This window comes from Chenopodium album, chromosome 27 (genome assembly GCF_948465745.1).
Source record: "Chenopodium album chromosome 27, dcCheAlbu1.1, whole genome shotgun sequence".
NCBI classification, from domain to species: Eukaryota; Viridiplantae; Streptophyta; class Magnoliopsida; order Caryophyllales; family Amaranthaceae; genus Chenopodium; species Chenopodium album.
This window is the reverse complement of record NC_137860.1, coordinates 3,032,526-3,049,407: the sequence shown is the minus strand read 5'-3', so window position 1 is coordinate 3,049,407 and position 16,882 is coordinate 3,032,526. Positions and strand designations below refer to the sequence as shown.

Here is a 16,882-nt window from a genome sequence, read left to right as displayed (position 1 = left end):
GGACCATTTTAAGCGGACTGAGTATAAAAGTCGGATTATTTAAAAATAGTCCAAAGGTGGGATTATTTTGGGCGGACGCCCCAAATGTGGGATTATTCCGAGCAATTTTTCCTAAAAAAATTGATCACCCCCTCTAGTGCTTAACATTGTTTGCGGCACTCTCATCTCATCTTCTTCCTGGAGTCTCTACTCTCCAACAGTCAAGATCTCAAAATTTCCCCCATTTCATCACAAAACTCACTTCAATTCAGCTCAAAAACCCAACATTTCCCCAAAAATTCATCAGCAATTTCCAGATTCTGCACATTTGCATTGAATCAATCTTCATCTTCAATCAATCAATCAAATTGATAAGATAAGCAATCATCAATGGGAACAGCGACATTAGCACCAGGATTATCCAGAAAGCTAAAGAAGGTTCTAGAATCTCGAATCGATTCTCCGGAACTTGTCACTTCTCTCTCCACACTCTCCGCATTCTACTCCGACAACTCTCCTCAGGCGCGCCGTAACCTCAGATCTACCATTGAGAAGCGCGCTCTTTCTATCAACCATGACTTTCTCAGCGCTTCCGATGCGGCGCAGCAGGTCCGTTCTTTGTCAATTTCTCTCAATTAGGAATTGTGGTGTTGTTTGTATGAGATTTTGAAGATTAATTGTTGGTTTTTTGATTGATTTTTTAGGCATTAGATCAAGTTGAAGAGGAGGTTAATGCACTTGCGGAATGTTGTGATAGGTAGGTAATTATAGCGTATATTATTCAATTTTGGTGTGCAAATTGCTGTGGTTTTCGATGTTGTTATGGGGTCGAACACGGGTTTTATTGGATGTTCATGGTTAACAAGTTGTTATTATTGAATTAGAATTGTTATGACTATTGGAAATAGTGCAAGAAATTGATTCATATCATTAGAATGCAAGAATTCTCATTAGAATTGTTATGACTAGTGGAAATAGTGCACGAAATCGATTCATATCATTAGAATGCAAGAATTCTCATTAGAATTGTTATGACTAGTGGAAATAGTGCACGAAATCGATTCATATCATTAGAATGCAAGAATTCTCATTAGAATTGTTATGACTATTGGAAATGACCAATAAACTCTTAAGGAAAGTATTTTTGATTCAGTTTATGAGTAGGAGTATCTCTCTGTTCCTTGAAGAAGTATATTTTGCAAACATTGTCTTAGAAAGTGCCTCATATAGCTGTATGATGGATGCTAATGTTTTTTTTTTTATGATGCTTGGCATGAAGGGATTCAAGTATTCAACCTTGGTGTCATTAGCAATGCGACAAGGTTTCCCTAAACCCGTGATTGTAATTTGAAAAGTTACAAAATTTGTGCTGCTCCCTCCATCCTCAAAAAAGTCCCATTTCACTCAAAACCTTGTTAGTGAATACATTTCCCGTTTCATCTATGTTAATTTATTATTTACCTTTTATCAACCAATCCCCATTATCCTAATTTTTTTTATTCACTTTTAATACACCAAACTCCACTATCTTGTCATTTATGTTCACCTTTAATCAACCAAATCCCTCCATCTTACAATTGTGTACAGAAGGCAAATAAGACTTTTAATTGGGGACGGAGCCCACTGAGGTAGAAATTTACGATGACCACAAAAAATAGAAGCCAATGCAAGGGTGGAAGGTTGAATTAGCTATCATACACCACTTGGCAGGGAAAATTAGCAAACCCAATCTCGAAAGTTGGGGGTGGGGAGAGGATAGCATTAAAACACAATCTTACTAAGTGTTTAGTTCATCAAATTGGAATGGATTGATATGAAATCTCATAAATCTCATACTAATGAGGTATGGATTCTAAAACCCATACTAGTCCAAAGTTGTTTGGTTTGATTGTTGGTATGGATTATATACTTCATTAATAGAATAGATTGTGAATCTTAGGGGGAAAGGTGCGTATAGGATTCCATGTGTATGGGGGAGAATTAGATCCCCTTAGGTATGAGATTCCATTACTAAAAAACTCAACTATTTAAACAAAAAATTAGATGAAATAGATTCTAACTCCATTCCAAATGATCCTACCAAGCGACCAAGAGATATAAGATTATGGGTGTCATATCAATTTATTATTGTAAAACTAAGATGAAATTATATTTTATTGATCAATTACACTTAGAATCACGAATCAAATTGTAAGAGAAGAATAGGTAAACGTTAAAAATCTGGGATGAGGCTAATATTAATCTAAGCTGGTGAGTTTTATAGGCACTACAACCGTATTGTAGATTTTTAAATAAAATCTTAAAACAAATTAAATTTCTAACACTAGGGAAATTAAATACATTTTTGGCTTCATCTGAAACCTTACTCTTAAGACACAAGTAAAACCATGCAATTAAGGATGTTTCAAAAGATAGAATACAAGAAGACAGGATTGTTTTGTATGAGGTGGTTGGCTAGAGTTTGGCTGATGTGGAACCTTCGAAGCTCTTGGCTCTAATTTTGATGTAGTTAATGTCAAACTTGGTAGTCCGTTTTAAATTAACTTTTTAAGTCTAGGCATTTAGGCAGAGATAGTGATCTCTATTATGCTACTGTTTTTTTTTTTTTTTTTTTTAATAGTGTGTGCTGTGTTCATTCTTGATGCTTGCTCATGTCTTATTTCTAGTCAATATCTACTCCCTCTCCTTGTCTTGGCTGAATTTATATTACATCTGTTGTTCACTTGTTCTCTTTATCTTCTGGTGAAGATTTGTCAAGCATTCTAAAGAAACTAGTAGGGGTGGGCAAGTAGTGGTTGAATGTAAGTATAAAGTTGAAAGTTGACAAAGAGAAAAATTAGCCAGTTATGTGTAGGATTTTGAATTTAAAGCACGCACCGCATGCATATAGATCAAGTATGCCTTCATTTTATCTTCCACTTTGATCTATTACTCTATTCCTCTTAAAATGCATTCTAATCATATTTGTATTTCTTGTGTACAAAATATCTAAAATCTTAAGTACTGTTCTGTGTATTGGCAGGATTGCAAAGGCTTTAAACAGCTGTAGTGCTACCACCGGGGATATCATAAGTACCACAGAAAGGCTAAAACAAGACCTTGATGTTACTACTCAGAGACAAGAGATTGTTTCGTGCTTTCTTCGTGACTACCAACTATCTAATGAGGAGGTTTGAGTTCGCTTCTTCTACACCCTGTATGTATTAGTTGGTTAGAGAAATAGCTGACAATTGCTTGCATTTCAGATAAATGCACTTAAAGAAGAAGAGTTGAATGAAAATTTCTTCAAGGCTCTTTCTCATGTTCAAGAAATTCATGCCAACTGCAAAATATTGCTCAGGACACACCATCAGGTAACTGCCATCTTTTTAGTCTCACACCATTCCGTCCTATTCATCGTATAGCTGGAAAGCTCTTGCTGCAGATATGGTTTAGTATCCTGATGTTGCTTAATGGTCTTTTGAGGAAAATTTTAGCTCTTTATAAAAATTTTCAGATTCAGATTGTCACTACAAGTTGGAATAAATTTATATTTCGATGGTACTTGAATTGGCAGAGTAAAACCATTATTCAGAAAATTATAGTGAAAGTTCCAAAAATGATTTCAGTGAAATATTCTAATCCCTTTTTAGTAGTTGAGTTCTTTTTCTAAGCTTTAAGACATGTTGGTTGATGTAGTTCCATGGAATTCATTTAATTAAAAATATCTCTCATTGGATATTTTGCTGGATACTGGTGGCTCAACATTTTCCCTGTCCAGTGAAATTTCTTTCTATGAAACAGAGGGAGTATGAGCTGTAATGAACTGACTTAGGGGAGGGTATTATGGGTGTTTTGGCCAAAATCTGCTCGCTAGATTCGACCAGGTTCTATAGGACAACAGCTAGATTAGAAGGTATATAAATGATAGTGTAGGTTCAATTAATGAGGGTAGATAACCTACGAAAGATGAACAAAGGGGAAAGAGGAAAAGAGACACAAGATGATGACGCAGAAAACCCCAAGAATAAGGGTAAAAACTGCGGGTGGCGTTGAGTCCACCAATCTACTAGTTTGAGAGTGAATTACAGGTACAATACAGGTTGTTTTGTGACTAAGAATGAACCTATAATTTAGTACTAATTGCTAATGACTATAAAATATGATGCCTAGGGCTCGTATCTTCCCCTTTTACAATGGTCTTCCATCCTATTTATAATAGGGGAGTCTTTTGAAGTCTTGTAACAACTTCCTTGATGATTCCTTGAATGTAGGAGTTAGCTGCCAGGTTCAGCTACGAGATTCATGCCATGTTCTCTTTGTGTTTATCCTTTGCCTTTTGACTTGTTCTTTGTTGCTGGTTAGTTGGAGGATAGTGGGAGTGTCCTCCATGAAAATAGAAGTAGTTTGACTCCTTGATTTGGTCTTCAACGAATGTGGACTTGTTTGTGGTGCAGATACATTTAACATTTCCAATTAACTTATTTCTGGTGGGAAATATCTCCTCCTCGATTGTAGGAAAGCTTATAACAACTTTGACTTCATTCAAACTTGGATTCTCTTAGAATATTCCTTGGAAATGTCTTTGTTTGATTTTATTTAAGACCCGGAACCAGGTAGCTGATCACGTAGCAATCTGTAACCTGCGACCTAGCAACCTGTGACCTGCGATCTAGCAACCTGCAGTCATCTGAACGTAGTAAAATTTTAGGCACAACAATGGGTAGTTTAGTATGTTAGTAATTATCAAATGTAATATGGGCAATATGGGAAGTCTGGTATTATTAGGTTAGTAGTTGTTAGCCTTAGTATAAATAGGGACATGTGAGAAAGAAGAGGCAGGCAGAATTTTGGAGTAATTTTTTAGGAGAGTTGTGACCTAAAGTCACTATTGGAGCTTTGTAGACTAAACCTACTACTATCGTTGTAAAACCATTAATTTGTTAAATCAAATTTATGAGTTTTCCCCTTCGTTGTACTGTTATTACACCGAGTAATATCAGTCCATTACATGAGCATACTGCCAAAAGTAAACAGAGGACAAGTTGCCCTTTTACAGTTGAGAATAGATTACATGTTAGCACTGGGTTGCTGAATTTCCCCCATTGAGTAACTACAAAGAGTCAAAGACCCTGCTGACATATCTTTATTTTGTTATGCATTTAAGGGGATTAACACATCTTATATCCCACTTATGGGATTGATTGTTTAAACACATCTTATATATTGATATAGAGGGAATAATGAATAAATGTCATCAAAAAGCTCAAGATAGATAGCATAAATTTAATTTTGAAATGTGTGAAACATATAGTATTGAACCACAATTGGACGTGAGCTGGAATTGTGAACCACATTAATATGAGGTAATTTTATATATGCTAACTGTATTGTTAAAAGAAGTTTGATGATAGAATTTATGTATGCTTAACAATGAGACCAATTACGTGATTCCTTTTTCTCAGGATGGGTGTAGTGTTTCGTTTGAAACTTTACCATAAATAAAAGGAAGAATCAATAGATTCATCTGTGTACATAAACTATTACAGACTATAATGTGTCTCATCCAGAGTTTTATTGCAGCGTGCAGGGCTGGAATTGATGGATATGATGGCTATGTACCAGGAGGGAGCCTATGAACGTCTCTGCAGGTTAAATTCTTCTTCTATGACATATAACTATGCAATTCACTTGAAATTGTGCTAGTATGCTAAAGCTGATTGATTTTTGGTTAGATTTGAGGGAACAGTAAAAGTGATCATACACTATATTAATTATAAAGGGGGTTGGCAGTAAGGATTCACCTATTGTGCTTAGAATCTGTTTAAACAATAAAAATTTAACCCTTGAATGTCTAAATATGATAAGCTTTTGATACTCTAACCTGGCTAATTTCAGTATGAACTCCCCAAATTTAGATGGGTCAAACCATTGGTGCTCACCCAGAACAACTATCCCTCTATTATCTATAAATCTAATATGGAGAATAAATATGCTTTAGTATTTGTTGGAAAATACAAATATGGAGAGAATGCATTATGATTTTTCTCATAAAATCATACTATCATAGTATTTAGTGTTCAATGGCACATATCGAGTACTTAGTATTTATGCTGCTGATGTAAAGAGGGAAAGGAAAGGAAAGGAAAGTTTTTATTTGAATTATTAAGCTACATAATCTCAAATGAAGGTGTTTTTCTTTGCTTTTTTGCGCTTCTATGTGATTCTAGGAAGGCTAAAATGTCAAGTGCATGATACTTGTTTGTTACCTGAACTCTTACTTAGTATAATTTTTAATCTATCAGGAGAACCATACCTGTGGGTATTTTACCATCTTATGCTCTTCTTCTGAGTAGTTTGCTTATTTCTACTATACAAACCAACTCTTACGGAGTTTGATTTCTTCCTAATAAGCCTTAATTGTCCTTTTACTTACCCTTTTATATTCGATATTAATACACTATGAGTTGCTGTGTATGATTTTTGATTTGTGAAGACACATCTCTTGCATTAAGATCTTCTATATTATATTCGCTTGGATATTTTATATACCATTGACTGATTTTGATTATACTCTCTCTCTCTCTCTTATCTTCTTTTCTTTTCTTTATTATTATTTTTTTTTAACCTAAAGTTGTGCTAGTATAACTTAGTATATGTGCTTATACACCTCTCTTTTCCAGGTGGGTTCAGGCTGAGTGTAGGAGATTGGGAGACACTGATAATCCTGAAGTTAGTGAACTTTTAAGAACAGCAGTCCGATGTCTCAATGAAAGGCCTGTTCTTTTTAAATACTGTGCTGAAGAGGTAATTTGGTCATGGCATGAGCTACAGTTTTAAATATACTTCCTTCGTTATTTTAGTTGACACGTTTTGACTTTTGACACTATTCACAAACTATACTTTGACTCTTTGTGATTTATAGCTATGATAAAACATAGTCATGTGAGATCTTGTTTAAATCGTCTCGATGTAAATTTTATTAATATCCACTTTTTATAATTTTACAATGTTGACAATTAGAGATATTAATCATTAAAGTTGTGCTTTGAAAAACATAATATTAGAAACGTGCCAATTAAAAAAAATGGAGGAAATATTAACAAAAGTTATTGTTTGACATTTGATGTCTTCTCATACATATGCTATATTCTAGGTAGCAAATATGAGGCACAATGCTTTATTCCGAAGGTTTATTAGTGCTCTTACTCGTGGAGGACCTGGTGGGTTGCCCAGACCTATTGAAGTGCATGCCCATGATCCTTTGCGGTATGTCGGTGATATGCTAGCATGGCTACATCAGGTTTGACACACTTGTCTTTTTGGTATTTACTCTATTTAGTGTTTTTCTGAATTTCTGGCTAGCTTTTATCATTGCTAAAGACAATTTTAGTGGTTTTACCTTAAAGTTTGTTCCTTTATGTCCCTTCGAAGGCATTAGCTTCTGAAAGAGAACTTGTGCATGCTTTGCTTGATCCGGATGCTGATGTAGATGCTGGGCCAACTGCACGTCAGCACTCCAAGAATTCCGAAGGTGAAAATGGAAAAATTGAATCTGATTTAACCTTTGTCCTTGATCGGATATTTGAAGGAGTTTGCAGGCCATTTAAAGTTAGAGTTGAACAAGTATTACAGTCTCAACCTAGTCTTATAGTATCATATAAACTTATTAACCAGCTGGAGTTTTATACATACACGGTGAGCTAGAGCTCTTTTTTAAAGATGTTCTTTTCTCTCATTAATGATATATATTTCTGTACTAATTTTATGTTGCCGCCCTCACAGATATCGGATTTGATAGGGAGTGAAACAGCCCTTTGCCAAACACTCTGGACTTTGAAGGAAGCTGCTCAGAAAACATTTTTTGATATTCTCAAGAGTCGAGGAGAGAAGCTACTTCGATACCCTCCACTTGTAGCTGTGGATCTTTCACCGCCACCTGCTGTAAGAGAAGGAGTTTCTGTTTTACTGGAAATAATTGAGACATATGATAGCATGATGATTCCGTCTTCAAAGAAGCCAGCATTTGATCCTGTGATATCTGCTTTATTAGATCCTATTATTCAGGTGACAGACTTAGTTGCTAACTTTTCACTTTTGAGAAAATATTTAACGTAATGCATTAATGCTAAATTAATATGTTTCATCTCCGTTTGATGTAGCTATCCTTTTTTTATAATTGTAAACGTAATGCTTGTTAACTTTGATACTAGCTATTTTCTGCTTATGACTATTGGAGCTGCACAATGACTAGTCAATTGTATTGCCACACTTTTTAAACTTATTTGGACATGGAAATGCCCTGCCAAAAAAAAAAAAAAAAAAAAAAAAAAAAAAAAAAAACTCTTCTGCTCCTTTCCCTTATTACCATTTCACGGTTTCAAATACGTTTTGCAATTTTTATTTTGACTTTGATTAGATGAAATATATTGAAATCTGAAGTCTCTTCTTCCCATTTACTTATGCTGTCTCTACCCTATCTCAAATCATTTTTTCCCTCAGTTATGGTTCTTTACTGCTCTTATTAGTGCTAATGGATGGGAAGATCTTATTATTATATTTTTTTTTTTTGGAAAGCTTGGTGTTTTCATTAAATTTGGAAGGATCGGGAGAGATCTTGATGGACTGTTGCTCTTTGGTGACTCGTGGACTTATGGAGTTCTAGGGTTTTTCTGTACTTGAAACTTTTTCTCTGGTAGAAGTCGTTATTCTTCAATGTAATCAGTTCTAGCATCATTCAGGCTACACCTTCAGAAATATCTGAAGTCAAGGGCTGACTATCTCTTCATGTTACTCTGATCAGATTATTTTCTTAAAACTATCTCATGCCATCATCATTAAATGAGATAATAATGTAAATTTATCCAAAACTTTACCTAAAGTCTAGTTAGGGTATCAGAGCAGAAAAGGTTTTTTCTTTTAAAGAAAGGAAAATGTTATACATAGCCCTAAAGGCTATATATAAGCATTAAAAATACTCTTGAAAATTGTTTAAATTTCGAAAATCATGACAAAAACACACCAATTACACTGATTTGCGCGTGTTTTTGTCATGAATTCATAATTTTATACAATTTTCATAATTATATTAAATGCTTATATGTAGCCCTAAGGGCTATGTATAACATTAAAAAAAAAAACCAGAGCAGAAAAGGTTTAGCTGTTAACATCTAGGAATTATCCCTACCTAGAATTATTGAGATTTCTTGTCTATAATAGCTTCCTAGTGGGTTTATATACCATTATTCAGGCCTTTAAGTTCTGATGTCCCCTACATGCGAACTTAGTAGTTACAGTAATTAGTAGGGAAGTCAATGTACATCTAATGTTGATAGGATATAAACAAGGCAGCCTGAGAGCAGCTTATTTGTCTTGCAGTTTGTGTACTTTTTTTGTGTTCAGTTTCATAGCTTGTTCGTTGTTGGTTCAATAATATACTAGCGAGTTTTCTAGGCCATTTAGATCGAAGCTTCTCGAGCATAAGCTTTTATCTATTCAGTTTACCAACATCATGAGGCTGATGTGGGATCCGGTGAAGGACCTCTTGCTTATTATGACCCTGAATGACGATATTACTGAAACAAATAATAGATGCGCTATCAAAATCATAGAGGGGGTAGCAATAGAATGCAACTCGCCAATTTTTTGTCCTTTTGCATGGTCCACATGGAGAAATTCAACTCAAAACATGAGTGCCTATCAGATCTGAGAAACTATAATGTGTTCCTGTTTATTGTAGATGTGTGAGCAAGCAGCAGAGGCACACAAATCCAAAGTAGGTGCTCACTCATCAAGGAGGAGCAGAATAAGCTCAGACTCCAATCAGCTTAACAAATCATCCGTTGATGCAATACTGAGTAATAACAGTACCCTTTCAGCCACTCAGGTATAGAATTGCCTATGTCTTGATCTTTCATTTTCTCAATATCCTATTTTAGTACCTATTTGCAGAGATTTATGCCCTGCTTATCCTTTTTCTGTATCTTCCTGGCACTTGCAGCTTGTTTAACTTTTCTGGGTAATTGGAATAGAAAAGAAGGGGAATTATTATCTTCTTGTTTGGAAGATATCAAGTTTCACTGAAATGGATAGGAACACAGTTACGATAACAATAAGGACACAAGAACATGCAATATCAAAAGTTATATAACTTTGATTAAATTGATATTTTTTTTTAAATTATTAAAAGCACATATATTTCCTATTAATTTCCATATTGCTAAAAATGCTAAAATAGTAATAATAAATAATAATGAAGGATCTCCTCAAGTATTCCAGTGTCAAATGGTCCTAAGATGTCTTATAGTAAATGCCTTTAAAATTATAATAAACAGACACGCCTTTTAGAGTGTTCGAGACATGTCCGGTTCAATGATATGTTGCCTATGTGAAGTACCCATGCAACCTTGGTACTTGAAGTTGAAAGTATTTCTCTCTTAGGCATGTAAATTGTATAGTACTTGTATATAGTATTTGGAAAGAAATGAAGATTTCTTATTATATTAACTTTCTTTTCTTCCAAATTTACTGATTTTGGGCAGAAATAACATGTGAGTTTAATACAGGAGTCTATCTTGTCACTTCTGTTCTTTTGCTGTCAATTACATGATAAATTGATAATCGTTGTTCCAGGTATGCAACATCTGTCATAGGCAATATTACAATTAGTCTTTTTATTTTTGAACTAAAGTTGAGACAAATTTAGTTATGAAACTGATTTGCTACACTTGGAGAATGCACCATGTGGTGATGATGTTTACTGTTAAGACTTAAGACCCTGCTAAGTGCTAACTGTAAGGTTTAAACTCCCATGCTGATTGCTGAGTGGTGCTCAGATGTTCTAGTGAATCTGAGAACATTGATTGTTTGCTTCCATTTACAGTTTTGGATGATGATTCAGCAATTCGTAGGGAGGTTGACAATGAGAAACTTGCTTAAGACTAGTCATTACTCCTAGGATTACTTTAGGAACCAATGTATGCTTGTGGAAATAGAGCTCAAGAAACTTCAAAACATATTCTTCTTCATTTTTCTTTTTTTTTTTTTTCTTTTTTTTTGTCTTTTTCAAATATACATCATTATCATCTCCTCAATGGCTGCCACCCTAGCAGGTTGGGGGGAGGGGAGACAGAGGTCTTCTCAGCATTACCCCTGCTACAGCAGAGAGGTCGCTTCTAATTGACCCTTCATCTAATATATATACAATGACTGATCATGCTTCACATGATTAAGAAGGCTAGACAATTAAATGGATCATATAAACCGGAGTCCATTTCAATTTCAAAGCCAACAATTAATTAATATCTTACTCTTTTGGATGGACTGGTCTAAAAAACGTGAGTGATATAAAAATCTCCTACATTGTGCTTTACAAAGTAACACATTACAATACAATTGACGTTAAAATGTTTGTCAACTTAGTTTCATCTCCTTTTCTTGGTTAATTGCATTACACTGAATTGTCCCTCATTGAACAGGCTTGATTTTTTGTGATTTTCATAATTTGTCCTGTGTATGAATGCTAGTGCAAGTGTTCCAGACGTTAGCGCTGTCCTGAAAGGCAGGGAGCAATGAAGTCTGACTGCTTACAGTGCAACATTATTTTGTGTTCATGTTGTTTTGTTCATGTACTTGCAGAGTACCGAGACACCTTCTAAGATTTTCCTCATCAACTGCTTATGCACCATCCAACAGCCCTTAATTGGACATGAAGCTGCAGCCAAATATGCAAAGAGCATTGGTGATATGATAGAAAATCACATGCGTGTGCTGGTCAACAAAGAAGTTGAGACCATTCTAAAAAGATGTAATCTATTGAACAAGATGGCCAACTTTAGGAAAACATTCAATGAGGATAGTGAAGAAGCTACCGCCGGTCCATTGGCAGAAATGGAGGAAACTTCTCCAGCTGCATTATCAGAAAGTCTCAACATATTCTTTGGTCTCATCCTTGGCACTGATAATTCTCTACCAGAATTTGAGCAATTGCAGGTGCCAAAACTACGGTCAGAAGCTTGTATCCAATTGGCAAAGTCCCTTGCTGACGCTTACGAGCTTGTGCACAATGCAATAATGGATCCCAAGAATTCATACCCTGATCCAAAATCACTAGCTAGACATCCCCCAAACCAGATTAGGACCATTTTGGGTATTTAATTTGCTTTGGCTTTATGCAATTTTATTAGATAAAGCTGTGATCTGTAACTCAGAGAATAATTCGAACAATGGTGAGTAGTGGTTGAATGCAAGAATGGTTTGGTTGATAGCTCGATATGGTGATTGACTTTGTAAAGATGCATTTTCGTTGTGGTGGTTTTCCCATAATCCATTTATATTGGAGTGTATATGATTTCCATGAAATCGGTTGGACATATGAAGTACTCTATTTAGTTAAGGACTAGCCTAGTGCTGCTAGTGATAAACTTGAATACTTAGCTTTTATATTTTTATTTATTTATTTTTAGGATTGATTTATGGGAATACTTGGGCTGCAAGAAGTTAATCAATTGCGTTCTTCACAACTTAACCGCCTTATATATTTTCTATATATATTCACCGCATCAAAATTACTTGATTATATTTGATAGGCCCAACATTGTAATTACTAAATTAAATAGGAGTTGTTATTACTTATTATATATACATACGTATTGCTTATTGTAGTTGAATATACAGAAATTTGAGATCAAGATTAAAAAATTCCAGTGATTGTGATTATGGGAGAAAGGAAGGTATTGAATAAGTATTATCCTCTGGATTTTGATCCCGCCAAAATAACAGACGAAGACGATTCAATAATAATCAACAAATTAAAGTCCGAACAATGTTACCTATGACTATACGCTGCAATACTTGCGGAAATTACATGTATCCAGGCACAAAAGTCAATGCTAGAAAGGAACAAGTCATGAAAGAAGAGACATATTTGGGAATCAAATGCTTTAGATTCTACTTCAAATGCACAAATTGCTCGGCTGAGATCGTCAAGAAGACTGACCCGAAAAACTCAGATTATGTGCTTGAGGCTGGTGCAACACGGTGTTTCGAACCACGGAAAGAAGAAGTTGGGGATGCAATGAAGTCTTTGGAGGATAGAAGCTTGGACTTGAAATGGGAGATGGATGTCCTGGCGAGTCTTGAGGAGTTAAAGTCTATGAAGGCAAGGCGTGTGACATTCGGCGTAGATACACTGCTTGAGGCTTTGAAGGATAAGAAAAAGATGACGATGAACCAAGAAGAGGATGAGGCACTTATTAAATCAATATTTCATATGCGAAGGATTCAGGATGATGATGAGATAGCAAATAATGTGTGTGTGAAGAAACTTAAACTTTCAGATGGGTTGACGACAATGACTCATTTAAGTGAAGACCACGAGTTGAGAAAAATCAAAACATCGCAGCAAACTACCTTGCTGGGTCCGGCTCAGAGAGTCAAATTCATGGTGATGAGGAAACCAGTACCAGTTTCGAAGGAAGATACAGCCCTTTGTAGTGGTCTCCAATCACTTTGTCAGTATGATAGTGATGATGAATAAGCTGAGTACATATAGAATATGTAAGGTACAAGTGCATTAGAAGAGTTTCCTGATTCGATATACTACCTGCTACCTTTAGTTGCAACTTTGGAATGTATTAAATTTATGGCATGAAATGTGTACACTGTTTTTAGTCTTGGATATGATGGTTTAGTTGCAATAGATATGTATATTTGCGACCAGAAATATCTAGAATATAATTGTTACCAGACGCTACAAATCCAAAATCAACATATGAATATATGATAGCCTAGTCTGTTAATTTAGGATTCGTTTGGCATCACTGTGGTTTTCTGTTTTTTGATTTTTTGTTTTTTAAAATCATACAATATATGTGACATAATGAATCAAAAATTAGTCAAACTCATAAAAACCATGATAATTATGAAAACTGACAACAAAAAGTGGAAACACCTTTTTCTTGTTTCCTGTTTTTGGTTTTTTGTTTTCAAAAAAACTGGAAACTGAAAACAAAAAACAATGTCAAACAAGCCCTTAATAACTTGCTTGTGTTTGTCTGGAGAAGCATATACGTAGTATACATACACTAAGAAAGAAAAATAAGTTGAGTTATCATGTTAAATAATCTTAAAGAATTAGGATTTAGTTGCATTTGATCACCCCTATTTACTGTCCTGTCAATGTTGTTTTATTTTCCTCTTTTCCAAACAGAATTGTTGTATTTTGTATGAGTGTAAAGTGTAAACTGATGAGAAGGAAGGTTAGAGTGTGCTCAGATCTCACCCTTCATGTGTAATTAAAACTTTCAGGAAGCTTATGTAAAAGCATTAGGAAGGGGCTTTTCGGCTACTCCATTTAAGACCTTCAAGATTCACTTCAATGCTTCTTCAAAAAAAATGTCTAATATTTCAGAAACTGCTGCTCTTAAGGTATTTCTTTGGATATTCTCTGTCCTTTTTAATGAAGTTGATGCCCTTTCAAATAGATCTTGTAGCTAGATTATTATATGACTTGAAAATGAAAGTTTGTGGAAATACAAATAGTCACTGTGGATATTGGTAAACTAACCAAGTCAATAGACTTGACCAAAAAAAGAAGTCAATAGAAACTTGTTCCATTAGTTCAGTCTCTCTGCTTTGCTCTGCAGCACATCGTTTTCGTAGTTTGCCAAACATTAGACTGGAGCAGAATTCATATGTTCCGGGTTGATATAGATTAGTTGGTCTGATTTTCAAGTGCATGCTGGATATTCAGCTGCCCCTTCTGACAATTTGTGATTCTGATTTTCTACCTATTCATTGTACTTTTTATGAAGAACCTTCAATTGGGAGACTAATATCTTGGAATGCAGTAGTATATTAATATGTTATTAGGCTTGTTTAGAGAAGCTTTAACCTTCAATTGGGAGACTAATATCTTGGAATGCTAGTAGTATATTAATATGTTGTTAGGCTTGTTTAGAGAAGCTTTAACCTTCCATTAGGAGACTAATATCTTAGAATGCAGTAGTATATTATTATGAAGTTAGGACATGTTTTGCAATGTCCTTTTCTAACTAGTTTTTTTTTTTTTTTTTTTGAAAGATTTTCTAACTAGTTTTTGGTTTTATAGTGATCTAGATAGATATATGATGCCTTTTCATTATTTGTGTGCAACAAATAAAAAAAAATGCTCCCAAATCTATAATGTTAACAATATATTGCTTATATTTTGAAACTAAAATTGTATGAGTGTTTGCGCTTACCTATATGTGTTTCTTTCTATTCTAAAAATTCTAACATGTTTGGTCACTTCCACCTTATGGTGATGCCAGGAATCCGATATTGCTGTTGAATCATCTCAAACTGGGGAATGGCAGTTTGCTCTTCTTGACTTTGCTGATACTCATTATGTGATGACAGACATAAAAGGCTCGATTTTTAGCAGAAACAGAATAGCAGCAAATATGATAGGAGCAGGATGTTTTCATTGAGCATTTTCTTTAGTGTTTTCTGAATGACTGCTACAATATTCTTGCTGCCTTATATATGACAGCACTCACATTTAACCTAGGGATTTGGCCTCTTAGGACCACTAGGAACCTTACAACACATTACAGAACAAAACAAATGACTGCTAGCCTATGACAGTACTAACAGACAAATCATATTCTACCTACTACAGCATATATTACTACTCTCTATTTCATCACTCCCCCTCAAGCTTAGAGTGAGGAATTGAGACTGAACTCCAAGCTTGGACAAAAGTTGATTCATCTGTTCCACAGACAGAATTTTGGTGAACACATCTGCAAGTTGATGAGTGCTGTGGACATAGCTAGGGGCAATTACACCTTCATGTCAACATGCTTTGTCTTCTCATGGTGAACAGGATTAGCTGCAATAGCTAAAGCTGCTTGATTATCACAATACACAGAGGTTGTCCCTAGTTTAGTCATTCCTAGATCTTTCAAGAGATTCTTTAGCCACATTACTTCACATACAGTCAAAGCCATTGATCTGATTTATGCTTCTGCAGTACTTCTAGCAACAACAGATTGTCTCTTGGATTTCCAAGAAATAGGAGAGTTTCCAAACAGAATACAGAAGCCAGATGTTGATCTTCTGGTATTCTGGCATCCTGCCCAATCACTATCACAGTAGGCTTTTAGTTCTGCACTACCTTTTGAGGCAAGGAGTATACCTTGTTGTGTAGAACCAGACAAGTACCTGAGCACTCTCTTAGCACACTGATAGTGCACATCAGTTGGTTTATGCATGAATTTACTCAACACATGGACTGTAAATGATATGTCAGGTCTTGTGATTGTTAAGTAAATGAGTTTTCCCACCAGTTTCTGGTATGGCTCAGCATCCTTCAGCACACTTCCACTGTCATCTCTCAGCTTTAAGTGAGGATCCATAGGGAGCTTAAGTGGTTTTGCATTGGTCATTCCATATTCTTCCAAAATATCAGTAACATATTTTCTTTGTGACAGAAACATTCCTTGATCACTTCTGTCAACCTCAATGCCAAGAAAATATCTTAGCTCACCCATGTCTTTCATGTGGAATTGAGAGGCTAAGAACAATTTTGCTTCATTCATAGCTTCCATGTCATTACCAGCAATTATCAAGTCATCAACATAGACTAGGATCACAGTCAAACTTCTGCCCTTTTTCTTACAGAACAAAGAGTAATCAGATTTTGATTGAGTGAACATGTTACTTTTCAGAGCTCCACTCAGCTTTGCAAACCACTGCCTGGGAGCTTGTTTAAGCCCATACAGAGATCTCTTCAGTTTACACACTTTGTCAGTTTTCAGGGCACTTTGCTCCCCCTCTCCTTGAGCACTTATTCTGCTTCCAATTCCTGTATACCCTTGTGGTAGCTTCATGTACACATCTTCCTGCAATTCACCATGTAAAAAAGCATTTTTAACATCCA

At 35.2% G+C, this 16,882-nt stretch overlaps 1 protein-coding gene and 1 pseudogene across 1 annotated transcript; both read left to right on the top strand.

Annotated features, from left to right (window-relative positions):
- The first annotated feature begins 165 nt into the window (after nt 1–165).
- On the top strand, nt 166–12,464 carry LOC145619445 (conserved oligomeric Golgi complex subunit 6-like). Its single transcript, XM_081674133.1, has 11 exons — nt 166–588; nt 684–736; nt 3,002–3,149; nt 3,225–3,332; nt 5,542–5,609; nt 6,642–6,765; nt 7,115–7,261; nt 7,393–7,656; nt 7,744–8,025; nt 9,698–9,844; nt 11,596–12,464. Exons 1-11 carry the CDS (start codon nt 370–372, stop codon nt 12,112–12,114), a joined length of 2,079 nt encoding a protein of 692 aa, XP_081530259.1. The 5' UTR covers nt 166–369; the 3' UTR covers nt 12,115–12,464.
- A 210-nt stretch (nt 12,465–12,674) lies between these two features.
- On the top strand, nt 12,675–13,495 carry LOC145619024 (uncharacterized; annotated as a pseudogene).
- The last annotated feature ends 3,387 nt before the right edge of the window (nt 13,496–16,882 follow it).